Source organism: Clinocottus analis, unplaced genomic scaffold (genome assembly GCF_023055335.1).
Source record: "Clinocottus analis isolate CAN_PGR_092001 unplaced genomic scaffold, fCliAna1.0.p SCAF_4, whole genome shotgun sequence".
Classification (NCBI taxonomy): domain Eukaryota; kingdom Metazoa; phylum Chordata; class Actinopteri; order Perciformes; family Cottidae; genus Clinocottus; species Clinocottus analis.
The window spans coordinates 21343720-21364286 of NW_027176153.1; the positions used below are offsets into that span (position 1 = coordinate 21343720).

Sequence of the window (20567 nt, forward strand, 5' to 3'; positions counted from 1 at the left end):
ACACATCAGCCAAATGTGATGCTTTTACAATCGTTATGTGGTAATGACCTCACGTTTTTTATTCATCCCTTTTTAATTTCCCTGCTTGTTTCCCTGCCACACATGTTTGTGTTGTAAATACATGATTACAACATAAAGGCGAGGACATAATAGTGTGCCCCGATGCAGTAGCTGTGCAGCGTTGCTCTCTGATATCGTGCTGCAGCTCTTCTGGACAAACCCCACATAGAGGGGCCATCACAGAGAGGGCCCGCTGCCCACAGGCGCGCACAGAGCTCCCTTTCTTTAAGAAAAAGGCAAAAGGGGGGAATTCCTATACGCTGGATGCTGCAGTGGCGAGAAGCCTTTTCATCCGGCTTGTTTTTCAGAGTCTCCACTGGCTGGTGGATAATTACAGGGCCCGGGGCTGCACTTTGAGCTCACTGCGCTCATGCGGGCTCTTGAGAAAAAGCCGCGCGTCTGTTTCTCACGACACAGAGATATAAAACCACATACAAGCACACTGCACGCACGCACGCGCGAGCGCACGCACGCACGCACGCGCGCACGTCTGGGCCAGCGGAACCACTCGGCACAGCTGCTTGGGGACATTCCTGTCGCGTCTCCAACAACTTCAATCCACTGACGGCAGCAGCGAGTGACACACCGGCGAACGACGTGAGCTGGTTTGAAGACATTTTTTTTTCTTTCCTTCTTCGCCCACTTAAAACCAGTAAGACTTCAGAGAATGTGGAGCGTTGTGTACCCCACTGAAACTTTTTGTCGGTAAGCACAACGCGGAAAGGGAGAGAGAAAGAGAGAGAGAGAGAGAGAGAGAGAAAAGGAGAGACGGGCGCAGGACCCCGCAGTCTGTGTGTCGGTCACCGGAGAGGATGGGAGTCTGACTGGGATCCACTACGGCACGGAAACACCATGGCTGTGGACGGTAGGACGGCTTTCTGCGGGTTTCTAGACAGAACATACACATTCAATGGAAACTTGGAGCTGCACTTTGTTTAGTTTCACTCGGTCGTTTCGTGAAACCGGTTTCCCAGGTGTGTCCGTGCGTCTGTTGACTGGACGCCTGCTATGATCTCCTAGAACTGCACGAGAAAGTCCTTATAAGCTATAATGTGAAGTCAGACCATTACATTTACACTATAAGAACTCCTTAAACTGTATGAATGTCCGCCGGGACATCACATAGGGACGTGATGGTGGTTGTAATAAACGAGGAGCAGGGTGGTCAGCTGATGGTCAGTGCCTTGGTGCTGAAACAGACAGCCCACCAGTTATGACCAGTCTCGCCAGTCCGGTGGTGTGACATGGTGTTGTGGTCAGTTTTTGCATTTAAGTTACTCTTAATTGAACTATAACTATGTGACGAATTCTGGTAAATATTATTGCTGCTGTGTTGCTCTCTGTTTATTCATACAGAGCAGATTCAAGCAGAAATAGCCAGTGAAACAGATTGCATTCAGGCTAGACACTTCACAGCATGCTAAGTAAGATTTTTATTCATGAAAGAGTTTTTTTTTCTATCCGGTGCTGGCAATTAATATGTGAGCTAGTTAATGAGGACTTTTTTTCCCCCCTCTCACAAACTGCAAAACTAAAGGAAGGGAAAAATTCAGTCTGACAAGTGGTCTTAATTAAATGTGTTTAATCCAGGGAAGGGGCACATTTGCGGTTACTGCAGCAGCCTGGGGGAGTAATAACACTGTGGAGGAGCGTTCATAAGTACCCAGCATCAGAGTTCCACCTCAAAGAAACAAAAATGGCAGACAGAGTTTTATTCATAATAATCTGATGTTGCCTTGATGATTGCAGGCAACTCGTTTGACTCTGTGGGAGATGTTGAGTGACAGGAAGGAGAAGCATGAAGCTAGAAAACTAAAAGACACTCTTTCATCTCCTCAAACCCTCGCACCCTCCAACAGTCTCTCTCGTTATGTCCTATTTTTCAAATTCTCTTCTCAATTTAAGATATTGGAAACGCACACACCCAAACACACACACACACACACACACACACACACACACACACACACACACACGCAGACAAGCACAGCTGCACACACACACCTTCAAACGGGATGAGAAAAATGTTAAAATCTGGCACATGAATCAGTAATGACCCGTGGCTCTCTGCCAGGATCTGTGCCAGCAACGGCGTGTTTACTGTAGTTACACACTTTCTTTAATTACTGGATGTTGGAAAGCCACCTGCTGTTGAGTAGGTTTGGATGTCTGCCTGCAGGCCTCGTCATTAATGATCCGAATTTGGCTCGCCTCACAAACACAAAGTTATAGTGTTACCTGAACTAGGACCTGTGTGAATTACCCATGAGCCCGTACAGGCTCAGGTGACTCTGAGCATGACCTCATACCTGCTTCGTATCAGTAGAACAGGTACGAGCAGGTACCTCACAATGAGATCATCCCTGAATGTCAGGGTGTTCAGGTGGGTTTGACTTGACTGGCTTTTTATTTGCAACTCACGCAGAGTTGAGGGAGTGTTTTTAGCAGAGCATGTTGTTTTCATATTGTCAGTGGTTACAAGCAGATCCGGCTAGCTAATCATTACCCCCCCCCTCGATTTTAACCCCTCCAGCGGCATCCAGTTTCAGTTTCTGCAGGCCAGCTGTGGAGTACAGGGCTCTGCCCGAGGACTTCAAGCACCAGCTGAGTCGACGGACAGGTGGGAACCTCACCTGGCATGACGGACGAGGGCAGAAAACCGCAGGAGGCCGGACAGTGAAGCTGCTGCAGCAGCCAGGCACAGAGGCCCTGCAGGTATAGTGAGCACATGCATGACCTCGACATGTCCACCAGCACAACTGATGTTGTGTGATACCGCTCCGGCTTTCTTTATTCCCCAAGGTCAAGGAGGTGTCTTCATTTCTTAAGCTCGATGGTGCTCAACGAGAAAAGAATGGCAATATTGAATAAAATGTGAATTTTTGTTAAGAAGCCATAGCTAGGTACCGATATTTAACACTTATTTTGTGTCATGATTGAAATGATGGGCTAACAAACAGATTGGTGAGATTATGGACTATAAAATAACCCTAATCCTAACCCTCACCCTATTAACCACAAACATATACTTGTATAATAACAATAAATATATGCCCAGTAGTTTCAGTATCAGCACCCTCTTGATTCTTAAAAATCTCTTTCCACAAAAAATATTTCTGTTTGACTTCAAATCACAGAAATCCTTATTTGGATTGATCCAAAAATCATTCTTAAAATGTAATGGAAAACCACAATTGTTCATAATAACTGTCGTGGTTGCATCATGTGGACTGTATGGACTATGCCATTGTTATATGTACAATATATATGTGATTGCACATGGAAATTATTCTGTTACTCTCAGACTACAGAAGAAAAAACGTCACAGTCTTGTAAATGTGGCCGGTCGGCCCACATTGTAGCAAATGGCCACTTTCTTAGCAGAGAATGGAAGTTGCTCTCTCCCCAGCGGGTTGTTGGGCTCTAACAGCCTTTTAGTACCGTTTGGCTTTAAATAGCACCGGCCCTCCAACACTCACACTGCGCTGCAGCAGCGCTGTGGACTGAGAGACGGAAGAAACAAAATTTAGTTTAATACCAAATACTTGATGGTACATGTCTGTTGTTGTTGCACAGTGTGCAGAGCCTTTTAAAAAAAAATCTCTTTATGCAAAACGCTGTCAGATCCACTTCCACTGGCCCTTCTGTTTGAATCAAATCTTTTAATTGATATTCCTTTTGTCGTTATCTGATAACGGCACTGTCTGCTTGCTGTCATGAGGGACGATCCTTTGGTGCTGCAAACTGTCCCCGTTTAAAGCCCCTGTCTTTGTTTTCACCCCGTGAAAGAGTCTTTAAAAGGCGGTAATGAGCTGAAGCCAAAGCTGCAAACATAGAACTGTGCTTGGCTGATAACAGAGTTGTACACAATGCATTGTTTGTTTGCTGCAATCCTCTTGGATGCACTTAATGTAGTGGTTGGTTTATTTTTGTTTTGGGGAACATAAACTTAATCAGTGCTGTGTGTGCCGCACTGAAACATGTGAACAGTACTTTCACGTCTTCTACCACGGTTCAGCTTTTTATCTATCCGTTCGTTGTTTTGTCTCTTTTTGTTGTACTTTCCTCTCCTCTGCAGCCACAGTGTCCTGACTAGTGTCCTGCACATGTTGGTGTGAGAGCAGAAAAAGCTGTACACACTCATTATAGTCTCTCTCAACAACATTCAGTCGTTGTTGAAAGAAAAATAATAACCGGCAGCCATTTTTCCAGCAAGAAGGCCAAACAATCTTTAATTTCAGTTTCTAAATAATGAGGAGTTGCTATTTTTATTTTTCTTATTGTTCAGAAATGATCACCTTTGGCTTCTCATAATTGTCTGACATTTTATTGGTCAAACAAATAATCACTTAATCAACAAATGAAGAGATTGAGTTTAGGAAAATAATTACTTGCAGCCCGAGGAGAAAAGGCTGCATGGGCTTCTGGGGACAATGCTGCATTCTGAACGCTGTCACGTCGAAACAAATAGTTTATGAATTAAGGAAAATGTTTGCTTTCCATAAAAAGTGTGAAACATTTCAATGACATTCAAATGACTATTTGAATGCACTGTCTGCTACGTAGTATGAGAAGTACTGGTCCTTTGTGGGAGAATTCAGAATACTTGCATCCATACATAAGTCCAATTCAGAAGTCAAAATATTCACATACTGGTCCACAAAAACCAACAATGCAGCATTTTAGGCAGCACCGAAACCCTCTGAGGAACACCGTCCTCAAAAGAAGAGAAAAATGAAACCTGGTGCTTTGTGTGTAGAGGAGCAAGTATAAAGATACAAGCAAACATTTAAGAGAAATTGCCATGACTGTGGTGGATTGGAGGTTTTTCAGGAGGCAGAAAAATATCGACTCAGACTCGCTGCTCTGAATGTGTCTTTCTTTCTTTGTTATTTTGCTCATCATTAGCTCTTTGTACTGTAACAACAACAGTAGCTCCTCTTCTGGAAGTCAACATGTAGTTAAAAACATTTTTTCCACCCGGATACTTCCAAAAAAAAAAGACTTAAAACAGAAACTCAAAAACCCATCTTGTACAATAATATAGCTCTACATCATTTTAACATGTCTTAGACCATTTAAATAATTAATAAAGCAACTTACACACATACATCTACATCAATATATCTTGATCTATAGTGGAGAGGTTATTGTTTATGGCTCTGGGTGTTTCATTAGATCACCTAATGGATACTGAGATCATGGACACAATGCATTATAATGCAAAATGCAAAGAATAACCTTTAGAAGATGAATAATGCAATTACTTTTCAAATCTAATGCGCTTCCAGAGACTTTTGTCGCTGGAACACACTCTCTACACATCCCCCTTCATCAGATAGTCGTCTGACAAATTAAGCAAAAGACCTCCAGCACAAGTCGTAGTCCAGCCTTTTTTTTTTTTTTTTGAAGCACCATTTTCTTGCATGTAAGAAAATCTTGAGTTGGAGAAATGCTGAACCTGCTGAATTTTTAAAACTGATTGACTGATCAAAGGCCCAGTTTGATTGGTCTACCGTAGTTTTACATCCTGTACATCGTGTAAGATTAAAGCGCTGGATCTCATGATCGCGCTGGCCTACATGCTCCGCCGGCTGCGCTGTTGCTGTTCCAGGAGCTGCTGCTGCATGTTTGCTGATCTTCCAGAAGTTCATGTCTATTTAGTGTTTGATCTGCGCGTACATATGGTCGCAACCGGCAAACCGTGTGCTTTAATGAGTTCTGAACCTTATGATCTTATCGTGGGCTGATCCTGTCACATCCTCATGTGCAGGCGCATGTGCATCTCGTGTTTACTGTCCAAACGTCTAACTCTCAGCAAGACAGCGTTTTTCCTAAAACGTTGGAATATTCTTCTAATCTATGTCTATCCTGTCTGTCTGCAGTACCGTTCCAGCGACAATTACGGGATATATCACACAAGTCCGACACAGCCCAGCCTGATCCGTCCCGTCGTGCTCTGGTCACAACAAGATGTCTGTAAATGGCTGAAGAAACATTGTCCGCACAACTACCTGACCTACGTGGAGGCGTTCTCCCAGCACGCCATCACAGGTCAGACGCTCAGCAGACGTATACAAATGGAAAGTGGATCAAAGATTCCCCCAAAATTAAAAGCAACATTAATGTTTTGCTCTCACTTTCTAGGCCGTGCGTTGTTGCGTCTGAACGGGGAGAAGCTGGAGAGGATGGGACTCGTGCAAGAAACGCTGCGGCAGGAGTTGCTGCAACAGGTGCTGCAGCTGCAGGTGCAGGAGGAGGGACGCAACCTGCAGCTGCTCAGCAGAGGTGAGGCTGTGTGTCTTTACTTTTCACCACTCAAACCTCAACTTTAAAGGAATAGTATGACATTTAAGGAGACACGCGAATCCCTCAAAGAGGTGGAAGTAATGTACAGCAATGTGAAATCTCAGCTTTTTGAGATATGAAGGGTTAAATAGTGAGCTTTTGAGGTGTTTGTTACCTTTTTGTGTTTTGTGTTAAAAGCTCACCAAATGCAGCTTCAACATCAACAATACAGACACAGAGTGGTATCAATCTTTGTTTCTCAAAATGTGTAACTTTTACTTTGAATGTTTGAAAAAAATACCTCCAAAATATTAATCTTTCTGTCGCTCACAGGTTCCTTTGGAAGAATATCGTAGCCAGATTGCTGGAAGAATTGGATGCTGTGGAACTCTGGGATATTTACCCAAAATAAACTGAAACGTGAATCAGATCTGTGGGATTAATCCGTCCAATGAGCAACGATATACGAGTTGTGTTGCTGAGAGGAAGTTGGCAGCTTTTCATTCTGCACAACGAACTGACACAATCTTTTTGCGGACTGTCTACGAACTGTGATGGAGGAGCACCGAGACAATCTGCTATGTAAATGTATTGCTCTATTAACTATTTCTCTCTTACTGTCTCTACCTCTTTCTCTCTCTGTGAAACTTTTTTAATGTCAAAAAGTTAAAAAATAAAAATAAAAAAATCAACATATTAATGCTTTCAGTGTATATGCCTACTTAAATGCCAGGAACCATGTTCATTACCCTAGAACAGTGGCTCTCAAGCATTTTTGGTTGAAAAAACAATGAAATACACAGCGCTGTGCCCTCGAAAAAGTACCTGATTTTACAAAGAATATCTACAATTCAGTTAAAGAACTTACTACATATCATTGAGGATGTTTTAATTCGTGCTAATTTTAAATTTAATATATATATTTTAAATCTCAAGTACCTCCTAGGGTGCCTTCCGGTACCCCCGGGAGGTACGAGTACCCACATTTGAGAACCACTGCCCTAGAAAATGCAGTCGTGAGGAAGCACGTGATGAGAGACTACATTACCCACAATCCCACAGCCAGGATAAGAAGACATCCAGCCGATGCCGCCGCCGGCTCCGAGGTCGCAGGATCCTCATGGAAACGGAGTGCAGGAGAATAATGTCGTCCCGCTCGGACAGGTACACGATGCTGTCCGTGTGTTCTGAATATGTTTGAAATATCTGTCCGGAAATTTCTCGTGTTTTATTTTTATTTTTTATTAAGTCGGCGGCAGCGTCGTGAACCGCTCATGTAACGCTAACCACACTGACTCCCCTCCTCCACACAGCAAAAGCATCCAATATGTCTCGTATGTAAAATTGATATTATTACATTGAAGCCCATTTCTGTTAGTATTTATTAGTTGTACTTTATGGGGACATGTTGGAGGGTGTAGACTCATCAGATGTGTGGGAAACATGAAGCTCTTCAGGAGCCGGTGAGCTACATGGTGACGTCAGACGTTGGTCACAGGCTCACTAACAAGGAAATACCAGAATACCCCTAAAATATACTGAAATTAACCTTTCAGTATATTTACTCTTTAGATAGAATATATAATCCGTGTCAATATATATTATTATTTTTTACATGAATTCAAAGCATCTACACTTTATGTAAAATCATTTTCCCTTTAAGCCTTTGTTATTTAATTTCTTTGTGTGTGTTTCTGCTAGTATAATATGTTGTATTATTTCATATTATAGGAGATGAGTACTTCTAAATGCCACACACTGTTCCTTTAGTAACACAGAAGCTAACAGCTGATGAGTACAAGTACCTCAAAAGTGTATTAAAGTACTTATATAGTGGAGTATTATGCAGTGGAAGAAGTCTATTCAGATTGACTTGCTTTAAGCAAATCTTTGTGTACTTCCATTTACTAAAGAAAAAGTTGCAATACTACACCATAAAATACATTGTAAACAAAAGCCCTAAATTAAAAATATGACTAGAAAAATGAAGGACTTGTAATGCAGTATTGTTGTAATGAGGTATTGCTACTTACACAAGTATAAGCCCTCAATACTTATTTCTCTCATTCTGGTTGTCCATCCTGTAATGTTAGTTATGTAATGCTACAGTTATTCCTGCCTCGTGTGCATGTGATATCTCTGTCCTGGAGGAGAGGAACCCTTCTCTGTTGCTCTTCCTGGCGCTTTGGCCTTATTCGCGCATTAAAGAGTTCAAAGAACAGATGGCGTAGTACATTATATAGATTGTACAACCACGTGAGGAAAATAGGCCGCATAAATTAATCATCTTATTTTGCCTGACTACAAAAAAAAAAAGAAATAGCAACAATTAACTCTTTCAAACAAACTAAGCACATGTCTTTAAAGCTGCCTTTAGGACACGTAAAGGGAATTTCTGCTTTTCTCTGTTTTATATCACTGTACACTGAATATTTTTGAGTTTTGAACTTACAAAACAAGACATCTGAATAGTTTATAAGCCTAAAGTAGTGCTGTAGTAACAGCGTGGCTGTGACGGAGGAGCTGATGAGTTAACGAAGAGGAAGGCTCCTGCCTGTGCTTACCAATGTCTCTATTAATACCAGCCAAGCAGCCCATTACTGCCAGTGTTACAGTGATCCTCTTAATGTCGGACACACACACACACGAACACACACACAAACACACGCACACACAGAGAGAGAGAGAGAGAGAGAGAGAGAGAAAGGAGGACACATGGACAGCAGCCCTGAGAGATTTGTCAGATGATTGTTTAGTCTCTATATAGATGCAGGCTGTGGATGGGCACAGTAAGAGCAGACTAGTCACAAACCCCCCCAAAAAACCACCTTTTTGACTTTTTGGTGATTCTCTGTTGGCGAGCTGGAGGGCAGCAAGTTGTTGTCTAAAGCAGATATGACTCTGCTCGACTGCACCGGAGCCAGAATCTCTGGCTGTTGGTCCTTGAGGTCTGACTGCAGGTAAGAGCTGACTGTCTGTGTTGTTGTCTTCTCTCAGCGCCGGCAGGATGCGAGTTTTCCTCACACACACACGTTTATGCGTGAGCTATAAATAAAGTTTTTAAAAAAGGGGTTTGTTGAGAGGTTGGAGGAAGTGCCGGATCTCGGTTAGTTTGCAGGGATTTTGGTGTGTTTTGTTTGAGCTCAGCCACAGAGGATCGTCTATCGTGTCTCTTCAGTTTAAGTGCGTGTGTGTAGTTGTGCGTCACAAACAATGAGAAGTGAACCGAGGTAGTGCTTAGACTTTTAATTACGGCCTGTGGGACCGCAGGTGTCCCTGAAGGTGGCGTCAGATTGTGACCTAATGGCTTGGTTGACTTGTATTTGTTTCATAAAGTAGTATTAACACAATGCAGGTAATACCATAATGTAGAAATACCTTTTTCATGCAAAACATTTTCATACAAAACTTGTAATGATTTGTATGATTTTTTTTACGTATGATTAGGAAAATGTAAGTCTCAAAAGTTAAAGTACCTAATGCAGAGAAATATATATATATATATATATATATATATATAAATATATATATATATATATATATATATATATATGTTTTACAAAAAGTATATATGTTTTTGTAAAACAATTATTTACAACATATCATATTTCAAAAGCTCTACATATTTAGCTATACAACATTTGTTTTCTAGTGCTCTGTATACATTTTTACTTTACTGTAACTTGGTTAATAAATCAACAGATTCAGCTTTATTTTGTCCTGTTTGTATCTATTTCAGATTTCAATCAAAGCTCAACATGCCCCGTGTTACCTAATATCTGTTTTCAATTGCAATAAAGTCTAGAAAAGTAACTTTTTCTGTCACTTTTAACCACATCTCAAGGCCTTCATCAGCAGATGGAGTTTGCTCAGTACAGCAGGTATGCTGAGGAAGCTCTGACGAAGACGAAGATATGGTTAAAAAACCCTTAAGGGGACTTTGAGTTTTGTCTAAGTCAGTCACACTAAATGACTGACCTTTCTGTAGACTCGTGTGTGTGTGTGTGTGTGTGTGTGTGTGTGTGTGTGTGTGTGTGTGTGTGTGTGTCTTCAGGCTGTAACTTGCCTGGCTGTTTGCTGTCTTGCAGTGGGAGCGGGGAGGACTCGTTGGACCGGCTCCTGCCTCCCGCCGGGGCCCCTCGCAGGAAGAGCGCCACCTCCCTGAGTACAACCGAGCCTCCTCTGCTCCGCACGAGCACGCGCACCATCTACACCGCCGGCCGGCCTCCCTGGTATGACGAGCACGGAGCGCAGTCGAAAGAGGCCTTCGTCATCGGTACGATGCTCACCGGCGATGCGCTCGGTCCTCTCGGCCGCTTTCATCTTTCAACACCTTCGCGCTCAAAGTTGTGGCTTTGAGCCGTAGCAGAACCTGTCCCCCGTCTGTCTTCTTAAACCCATAAACACTCCACTGCAGACAACATTAGACACACTCTGAAAAACACACATAATGGGCCACTGACATGCTGTGTGGCTCTGCAGGGTTGTGTGGGGGTAGCGCCTCAGGGAAGACCACCGTGGCCAATAAGATCATCGAGGCTCTGGATGTGCCGTGGGTTGTGCTGTTGTCCATGGATTCTTTCTACAAGGTGAGAGAGACTGGTGCATTTTACGCTTTCTGTTGTCTTATTTGGTTTGGCTCTTACTAAATTATCTGTGGGTTCATTGTGGGAGGAAATGTTTTCCTAATGAATTGAAATTCCCTTTCAAAGCAATAAGTACGGCTCGGGTGTCGCGGTTTTAAGTTATTAATCTGTTGTGGTCGCACTTTACATCACAGCCTCATTTACATATTTTGTACATCAAGGGCACCAATGAATAACTTGTTCAGTACACAAAAAAGGGGCTATGTGGAATACAATACACTGTAAGCAGGTCTTTAATTACTTTCACGTCGTTTAACAGCCATGTCTGGAAATGGAGACAAACTGCATGGGACACTTTCACTGAGGAAAGTACTTAATTATCAATTTTAATTATGATGTAATACTATTCATTCAGCACACCTTCGAAGAGGGAATATCTTGCTATACTATTGTTGTGCCGTATCGATCTCTATCACAGTACAGAAAGTCTTTGTTGAACTTCAACTCCTTTGTTCCCAAAGGAAAAGATTCTCACCCTTCACTCGCAGCACTGACTTGAACATAAAACACAACTAATTAGTTAAAACATAACACAAAATATTTCAAGACTAACGCTAAATACCAAAAGTACCACTAAAAGACATAAGAACAAAAAACATCGTCGTCGTCCTTAATTAAAAACCCACTGATATTATAAAACTGCTCATCAGCTGATGATGCGCGAGCATTTCACACTTTGATGCCATGAGAAATGGAAGTTCATGCACATTTAATGATCGAGATGAAACTTCTCACAACTCAAAGGTTGTGAGGGAAAGCGGGAAACTTTCTAGTTGTCAATGTTGGGTGGAAATACATATAAATATTCTTTTTTTTAAGACATCTTGGAAATTGTGCATACTTGCTTTCTTGCAGAGAGTCATATGAGAAGATCGATACCAGTCCAGGTCTCGTTATTCTCATTTATCTCTGCCACAAGTTGAATGAGAATGATGAGCTCTTTCCTCTTTAAATGCATTATCAGCAGTCATCCTGGGAAACCGGAGGGGGAAAAAAACTGTAATCTTCTGTGTTTTACAGGTTTTATCCTCAGAGGAGCAGACTTTGGCGGCAAGTAACGATTACAACTTTGACCATCCGGGGGCATTTGACTTCCAGCTGCTGGTCGCCACCCTGCGGAAGCTGAAGCAGGGCAAGAGCGTGAAGATCCCGGTGTACGACTTCACCACGCACGGACGACAGAAGGACTGGGTGCGTTGTCTCGTTTCCACAGAGAAAGTCCCCGGTGATGCGCTTCCTCAAAGACTTGAACTGTTGAAAGATTAAACATGTCTCCTGTAATTTCCCCAAAAGTAGAACACATTGATGAAGTACTCTGCTTTTCCGGATTGATTTTTCAAAGCTGAAAATATATTGTTAAGTTAAATAAAACATTGCGATTTAAAAAAAAAAAGAAAGAAATTATTTCCCAAACTGCCATCCTGCTGCCTTCTTCTAAACTGAACTGTACGTGAAGCGGCTTTGAAGATTGTTGGTTTTCTCTTCCCTTTGTGCAGAAAAATGTGTACGGCGCCAGCGTAATAATATTTGAAGGAATTATGTCTTTCGCGGACAAAGAGCTTCTTCAGGTGAGCAAATGTTTTCTTCTTTCTTTCTCTTAGACAAATTCCTGAGTGAAGTAAAAATAAAAGCCATCACCACCAGGCATTGTTGCTTGAGCAGCTGCTTTGAGCAGAAGGGAATATTATGATTGTTTGCTCTTCCCACCTGCAGCTCCTGGACATGAAAATCTTTGTGGACACTGATTCCGACATCCGGCTGGTCCGCCGGCTGCGCAGGGACATCACGGAGCGCGGCCGGGACATCGAAGGGGTCATCAAGCAATACAATAAGTTTGTGAAGCCGGCCTTCGAGCAGTACATCGAGCCAACCATGAGGCTGGCTGATATTGTCGTGCCGAGAGGTGAGACCTCCTCCAATAACGTGAAGAAAGAACCGTCGACAGCGGAGGACCGACTAGCATCCTCTTTGTCGTTCCTTCTCAGGTGGCGGCAACATGGTGGCCATCGATCTGATCGTCCAGCATGTTCACAGCCAGCTGGAGGAGGTGAGCGGCGGTTACATGAGAGGCTGGCGCCACCGTGTGGCCGGAAGCTGTAACACACAGACAGAAAGAGACTCTTCACTTGTTTGTACAATGAAATACTTCCAGCTCAAATGATGTCCCTCTCCCTTTACACAATCTGTAAAGCCTGGTTTTTATTTAGTATTCTTCTTGTTGTCAACAAATTTACATGGAAAAAAAACTAAACAAACTTCATTTGTGCAATAGATCTTTATTGTAAAAAAAAAGAAACTATGACACACACATGGGGTTGATCATTGCTTTTTAGTCAATCTGAAATCCTTTGGGAAGAATATTATTAATTCTATGTTATCCTTTGAAAAATATCAACTTTTAGGAGATTTTTCCGTTCAGTCAGAAAGAGGGAAAACTATTTCAGAGAGATTAAGAATTACAGATTCAATAAGGAATTTGTTAGCAGCTGAGCTTATTAAATCTGATTTATCTGTATCGACTTTGAACTGGAGCCACACTGTTGCACTGGATGACTTATTGCTCATAATCTGTATTCCTTTAGAATATAGCAGCAGAAAAAAGGCATTGTAAAATCATTGTAAAAAGCCACAGTTCCCACCTTTTAAAAAATGAAACTACACATTTGTTTCAAGTGTTTAAATATTTACATCTTCAGCACAAATGAAGGGGGTCTGGGTCTGTGCACGTCTCCTAACTCTGTGTTTTTCACCCCGTGTTTCCCTTAATGCAGCGTGAGCTCAGTGTAAGGTACGCTCACACACGTCCTGACTTTCTCCTCTTCTGGCTTTTTATTGAGGATGTTGAGTCCTTGTGTCCAGACCGAACCTTCACAAATCCGTCTGATTTTATTCACTTCGTCTTAACCTTTTGGAAACTGTGCGTGAAAAATCCTCCCGCTCCAATTCCCAAGTCCAAGCCTGCCCCATCCAGACGCTCTTTTGGCATAAAATACATAATGTTTTCGTAATTTCTGAACCGAACGACACAGTTTTTTTGACTGAAACTCCTTCCTAACAGGCCAAGACTTTGTTTTATTGTGATTCATGTTGCATATTCAGATTCTTTAGGTCCTAATCTTTCCAAAAAGGTGTCTTATTGACCGCTCCAGGAGACATTTTGGGAGCTCATATCGCGCTGGATGATCATCGTTACGATCACAATATCTTTTAAAAGTGATTTTTTTTTGTTGCATTTTTTTCCCCAAGACTTTGCTAAACAAATACACACAATAAACACAAGTATTGGTCTTAATTTGGGGTTCCTACGAACACCTCAAACACAGGGGAAAAGGAGGTTTGGAGCCCAAATTGGTTCCACAGTTTTCAACGGGTTAATAATGACTCTCTGCCGTCCTGAGTGCAGCAGAATAACGCAGTGAAACCTTTTGATCTGAACCCCCTTTCCTCGCTCTCAGGGCGCTCCTGGCCTCCGCCCAGCAGACTCAGCCGCTGCCCCAGACGCTCAGCGTGCTGGAGAGCACGCCGCAGGTCAAAGGCCTGCACACCATCATCAGGTATACGGCGCTCAGTGAATACTCTCGAGTCCCTCGTAAAACAGCTCATGCAATGTGAGTTTTTAATGCCTATTCTTGTTTTGTCACGCAGGAACGAAGGAACCAGTCGAGATGAGTTCATCTTCTACTCAAAGAGATTGATGCGGCTGCTCATAGAACATGCCCTGACGTTTCTACCGTCTCAGGTGGGCGGACTGTAAGGCGAATATTAAAGGGGCAGTAATCAATATGTTTATGTTAACAAGGGATGACTTGTATTTGTAAGAGGTTGCTCGTAGTGATGACTCGGCAGTTCCCCTCAGGTCTTTGCATCTTCGTGTCTTTTAGCTCATTGTTTTTGGTTTTCCAGCCTTGCTGTACTTTTACTGCCTCGCTTCACTCTGAATCGCTGCCATTTAACTTACTTAATCTCCCTGGCAGCCGTCAATTTCAGTTTCTGCCAATGTAGTTTTGCAGAGAAATGACGCTCGCTTGAGATAATTATAATAATCACACTCCTACAGTTATTTTAATTATGGGGTTGTCACATTTATTGTCGCGCCGTAATCAAGCTGAATATGGCGATTTTGGAAAACTCCAAATCAACGCCTCAAAAGTGAACTCGTTCTTCCAGTTCTTCTTTTTCCATATAGTCACACGGATACTTCTCAAGACAAAGCTAGGCAGCAGCCAGCGCTGCCAGAACACTTTTAATAGTTTGGATGCAGCAACAGGAAAGTGTTTTCAACAGTTTATTTGTACAGTTTTAGCTCCTAATCGAGGAACACTTTTCCATGAAAAGATGGAGCAGTTTGAGCCAGAACTGTACAGAATATCACAGTATGCCAATACGTAAGAAATGGGAAGAAATATTCCCTTTTACACTTAATTAAAAACCCCAAAGTGCATCTTAAGGACATAATTAGTAACTTCACCATTTTTTAACAAACTCAACAGCTTTCATGTCCAAATATGAAATATAAAGTCCAACTGCTGAGAAACAGTTTAACGCTAAAGCAAACAAACAGCCCTTTGTTTTCAGTAATACAGTTCATATACTACAGAAATGTGTTATATTCATTAGACATTTATACCCTTTTCAGAGTAGACGACAGATGAAATACATAATTCAGGACTGTTTCAGAGCGACAGGTGTTTCTGTTTAACTGGTGACCGTGTCAACTGTACTCCCGTTCTACTGTTTATTTGTATTACTTGATTTTTATTGTTATTTACTTGTGAGCAATGCTGCTGTAATCCTGTAATTTCCCCACTGAGGGACTAACAAAGGATTATCTTATTTTATCTTACCTTATCTTATTGACCTTGCAAAGCTTTACAAGCTTTTGCACTCTGCATGCTCACACTTATGTACTCCATTGCTATAAAAGAGTCTATATATGCATACAAAAACATGCATGGATACATATTTAATCTCGCCAATAGATCTCCATATATGGGAGTCGTGTGTTTGTGTAATAAGATGATACTTCTCCTCTGCCTCCTCTCAGTCGTGTGCAGTCCAGACTCCACAGGGTTACGAGTACGAAGGCCGCAGCTACAAGGGGAAAGGGGTGAGTGATGCTGCGGTCGGACGCCGTCTTGTTAGCGTCTAGTCGAGCGTGTCCGCGGGGAGGGAGGGGGACGCTCGACTAGACGCTGCCTCGTCTCCGCAGATCACCGGCGTGTCCGTCCTGCGGGCGGGAGAGACCATGGAGCCCGCCCTGAGGGCCGTGTGCAAGGACGTCCGCATCGGCAAGATCCTCATCCAGACCAACCTGGACTCAGGCGAGCCGGAGGTAGAAAACAATTCACTCGACGCCTCGGAGTAAAACCATTAAAACAAGAACATTTATTCTTTCGAAGAAGGAGCAGAGACAGAGATACAACGTGTTACTGTACTAATTGCATATCCGAGTCTGCTCGACGATCTCTCAGTGGACCAGCTCTTAAATACACATCATGACCCACTACGTCCACGTCTTCGGCCTAATCGTGTAAGATTAAACAGAGACAATGAGAAGTCTGAATATAACAGTTAAAAGTAATTAACACCTTCACATCAAATCTTCAAATCAAGATTTTTTTATGTGCTAAGATGGTGTCTTAAAAAAAACAACAACAAAAAACGCATCAAACAGAAAGATAGTAAAAGTTTTTTGATTGTTTTTTTTCCCTTTTTATTCTTCAACATGATGTGTGTCTCCGTGGTAACTACCCGTCCTGCTTTTGTAACCATGGTAACCTGTCTCCTCCTCCTCTCTGGCCTCGCCAGCTGCATTACCTGCGTCTGCCCAAAGACATCAGCGAGGATCATGTCATCCTAATGGACAGCACCGTCTCCACCGGCGCCGCCGCCATGATGGCGGTACGAGTCCTACTGGTGGGTGGATGCTACCGTCAGAGGACCCGGTCTCTTGATCGTTCACGTGTTTCGTTCACTCATCGGTGTGGTTATTGATTGGAAAATGTATTCTTGTCCTGGTCAGATTAGCTTAGCATTATTTGCTTATCCTCCCACGCCCAATCTTTTGGCATAAAATACGTAATTTTTTAACCGAGCGACACAGTTTTTTGACTGAAACTCCTTCCTAACAGGCCAATGTTTTGTTTTATTGGGATTTTTGTTACAGATTCAGATTCTTTAGGTCATAATCTTTCCAAAAAGGTGTCTTATTGACCGCTCCAGGAGGCATTTTTGGGGAATCTGGCTCATATCATGCTGGTTGTTCATAGTTACGCTCAAAATATCTTTTTAAAGTGTTTTGTTTTTTAAAGATATACATTTTTTTCCCAAGACTTTGCTGAACAAACACATACAATCAACACAAGTATTGGAATCTATTTGGGGTTCATACGACGACTCAAACACAGGGGAAAAGAGGCCGAGAGACAACACTGGTTCCACAGTTTTCAACGGGTTGAAGAGAAATGTCAGATATTTACTTCCTTTTCCACTTACAAAAGATCCCTCTGATGTTGTGTGTGTGTGTGTGTGTGTGTGCGTGCGTGTGTGTGAATGAGCAGGATCACGAGGTGCAGGAGGAGAAGATCATGTTGGTGTCGCTGCTGATGGCGGAGCTCGGGGTGCACTCTGTGGCCTACGCCTTCCCGAAGGTCAAGATCATCACGACCGCCGTGGACAAGAGTCTGGACGATTTGTTACATGTAATTCCCGGTATCGGTAAGACGTCACATGCACGCTCTCGCTCTTCCTGTAACCGTGCTGTTAAATCAGAAGGCTTACGTTTAACACTATTCTCAAAAATTGAACTTAATTGACCATTTTTAGACAACTCTCAATCTCCGAAGAACTTTAATTTGAATTGCAGGTGACGTATAAAAAAACCTATAACTTCTATTCCATAAGATGTTGTCAGCACACACACACACACACAGAGGCATACACGCACAAATCCTTCTGATGTGTGCATGGTTTTAGTTTCATGCCGAATCTAAAAATGTCCGCGGCCTTTTGCTTCAGATAAAAAATACTTAACGTTTGTGTTTCAAGTTGACAGATTTCATTTCTTGTCCCTGCAGATTCTAATTTTATACTCGTGTCACTTCGGATTTGAGGCGAGCGCTGCTCTCGATCAGCGCTGTGACTAAACGGCACAAAATGCATATCAGATACATCAGTCTGATGTCTGCCAACATAAAGAGTTACACAATACTACAACACGAACGACACTTGCAAACATGTAGATGAACATTCAATGTGTTATGTTTTACACCAATGGATTGTGGAAGTGAATCAATCACAATTTCATCCTTTTAGAAAAGCGTCACCGAGCTCTTATTTCAACATCCTGCAACAGTTGCAGCCATTTAGCTTGAATGTGTGTCTTCGCGCTGCTCTTTCGTTATGTTCTTCAGCCTCTAACCGTGTGATGACCAGCAGCTCTGAGCCCGCTGTGGTGTGTTTTCAGGGGACTTTGGGGACCGGTACTTTGGGACGGACACGTCCGACAGCTGGAACGATGAGGACCGCGAGCAGCCGTCGCACTGACACTCACGTCTGTGAGCCACTGTGAGAGGAAAATACAAACACTACTTGAAAACTCCCGTTATTGTGCATCCTCTCCTTCAGGCGTATAACCAGCGAAAACAACAACAACAACAACTGTTATATTTCACTTTTTGTTGACCTGTTGAACTTTTTTACTCTTATACAACATGTGAGTCTTGGTCTTGGATACAAGTGAGTGTTCGTAATGTTCATACATGAGGTGAAACCATTGCCTTTGAGTTATAAAGCAATGACAGGAAATGTATTAAATGACTTAATCCAGGACTACACCAGCTGCTTGTGAATCCTGTAACTATGAGATAGTTTTAAATTAGTCATTTACTAAATTTGGTTGCACCATAAAAACTTGCAAAGGGGAAATCGTCCAATAAACTGAGGAAACACTGAGGCTAACATTAGTAGCGGCACACTGTTATTTATAAGAAATCCAATAGAAAATCGAGACTTTCTCTCATAATTAAACAGCAGGTTAAATCTCAGACGTGGCGACCAAAACCCACTAAAGTTGTGTCAGATGGTTCAGTCATTTAGAAACTAATCTCTGTGTAAGTACTAGTTTGTATGGTATAACCCATTTCCATTTATTCATTCATGAATCTTTTGTTTTTTAATTGACGGAAAGGTGAAAATCACATCAATTTATAGTCACGTTATTTTTTTCTAGAAGAGAAAAACAAGCGCCGTGTTTGTTTTTTTGCGTCGGCTAAAAGCAACACAACTTGGGAAACAAGTTCAGAAAAATCTTTTATCGGGTAACAAATTAAATATTATTTTCATCCAGATGTCTTTGACGCCTCTTGAAGCACCTTCAGAACCGTGTTGGGTGTCGTTGAGCGGCCGGCTTTACCTCTGCAGCGCCAACGTTTACACACGAGAGGCACGAACTGGTGCTAATTATAACTTGGCTGAGATTGTAATTATTCAGAGCTGGTGAAACCGCTCAAGAATATGTCCTGGTGTAAATGTAATTCTCACTTCACACTGCTCTAATACATACATATACATATATATATATACATATATATATATATATATATATATATATATATATATATATATATATATATATATATATATATATATGCATCTTGAGAAGAGTAGTAAAATGCAAAAGTATGTACTAAAATTATAAATTCAAGGTAGAAGAAAAAACATCTTGAAGATTTCATTCAGTTCTCACTGCCACGTTCCACTTCCACGGGACATTATTTTTTCATCATGTGTCTGGACTGATCCACCAGCTGTGGATCAGATTATCAGAGCGAGGTCACGGAGGGTCACATGCTTTTCTCTTGAATATGATCCTCTGGTCCTCTGACTCTCAAGGTTCAAACCCCCTCCCCCTCCCCTCCTGTGATGCGCCCTGCCGCCTGCAGGGGTCAGTGTAGCTCACATTTAGCTCCTCTCCGTGTGATTTATAGGGTGTCCCTTTGAGAAAAGAAAAGAAAAAACATTGTCTATACAGTGCAGAAGGATGCATTCAGGCTCACCTGAATCACTTCATTACCCGCTAGAATATGTTCATATTTGGTGTCACAGAAACATTTTTTTTTTTCATGATTTTACCGATTAACATGGTGCCGGATACATTGTGTTAAAGCTCAGTTACAAAACGTGTTAGATGATGATATTAATGTGTTTTCAGGGTTACAAAAGGAGCAATAAAGACCTCGAGCCTCCCCGGTTCCCTCCCCGTCCCTCCTCCCCCGTTGTGTTCACACAGTTCACGCCACACACGCACACACACACCTCGTGATCCGTCGGTGATAATAATAATGATTCCCCTGCCGGTGTGTGTGGCCTTATGCTCAGTATCCCCCCTAGTGTTTTTTTTTTTTCTTTTTCACTTGTCCATGTACCTTCAATGAATCTGGCGCGTCTCATTCATGCATTTATTCAGTCATTCATGCTGCTCGCCGTGAGATTAACGCCTAACAGCGCAAGCTGTGAACGTCGTATCCTCTTCACACCTACACACACACACACACACACACACACACACGGCGT

The 20567-nt window shown here is 42.3% G+C and overlaps 2 protein-coding genes across 2 annotated transcripts; both read left to right on the forward strand.

The window, feature by feature from the left end:
* Positions 1-622: 622 nt before the first annotated feature.
* On the forward strand, positions 623-6990 carry samd10a (sterile alpha motif domain containing 10a). The gene is made up of 5 exons (XM_068598173.1): positions 623-925; positions 2594-2775; positions 5946-6114; positions 6208-6348; positions 6682-6990. Exons 1-5 carry the CDS (start codon positions 913-915, stop codon positions 6702-6704), a joined length of 528 nt encoding a protein of 175 aa, XP_068454274.1. The 5' UTR covers positions 623-912; the 3' UTR covers positions 6705-6990.
* Positions 6991-7420: 430 nt separating this feature from the next.
* Positions 7421-19536, forward strand: uckl1a (uridine-cytidine kinase 1-like 1a). The gene is made up of 15 exons (XM_068597406.1): positions 7421-7512; positions 10437-10624; positions 10831-10937; positions 12015-12185; positions 12491-12562; positions 12708-12897; positions 12980-13041; positions 13766-13782; positions 14450-14548; positions 14640-14733; positions 16039-16101; positions 16204-16326; positions 16803-16910; positions 17555-17711; positions 18460-19536. The coding sequence occupies exons 1-15, from the start codon at positions 7469-7471 to the stop codon at positions 18537-18539; spliced, it is 1575 nt and encodes a 524-aa protein (XP_068453507.1). The 5' UTR covers positions 7421-7468; the 3' UTR covers positions 18540-19536.
* Positions 19537-20567: the final 1031 nt, after the last annotated feature.

What these genes read in the sequence shown, in the direction of transcription:
- samd10a (XM_068598173.1), top strand. An exon ending in CAGGCACAGAGGCCCTGCAG is followed by an intron (nt 2,776 to 5,945) that starts GTATAGTGAGCA and finishes GTCTGTCTGCAG; the next exon opens with TACCGTTCCAGCGACAATTA. An exon ending in CTCCCAGCACGCCATCACAG is followed by an intron (nt 6,115 to 6,207) that starts GTCAGACGCTCA and finishes CTCACTTTCTAG; the next exon opens with GCCGTGCGTTGTTGCGTCTG.
- uckl1a (XM_068597406.1), top strand. Translation starts at nt 7,469, where the DNA reads ATGGAAACGGAGTGCAGGAGAATAATGTCGTCCCGCTCGGACAG. An exon ending in GAAAGAGGCCTTCGTCATCG is followed by an intron (nt 10,625 to 10,830) that starts GTACGATGCTCA and finishes GTGGCTCTGCAG; the next exon opens with GGTTGTGTGGGGGTAGCGCC. An exon ending in ACATGTAATTCCCGGTATCG is followed by an intron (nt 17,712 to 18,459) that starts GTAAGACGTCAC and finishes GTGTGTTTTCAG; the next exon opens with GGGACTTTGGGGACCGGTAC.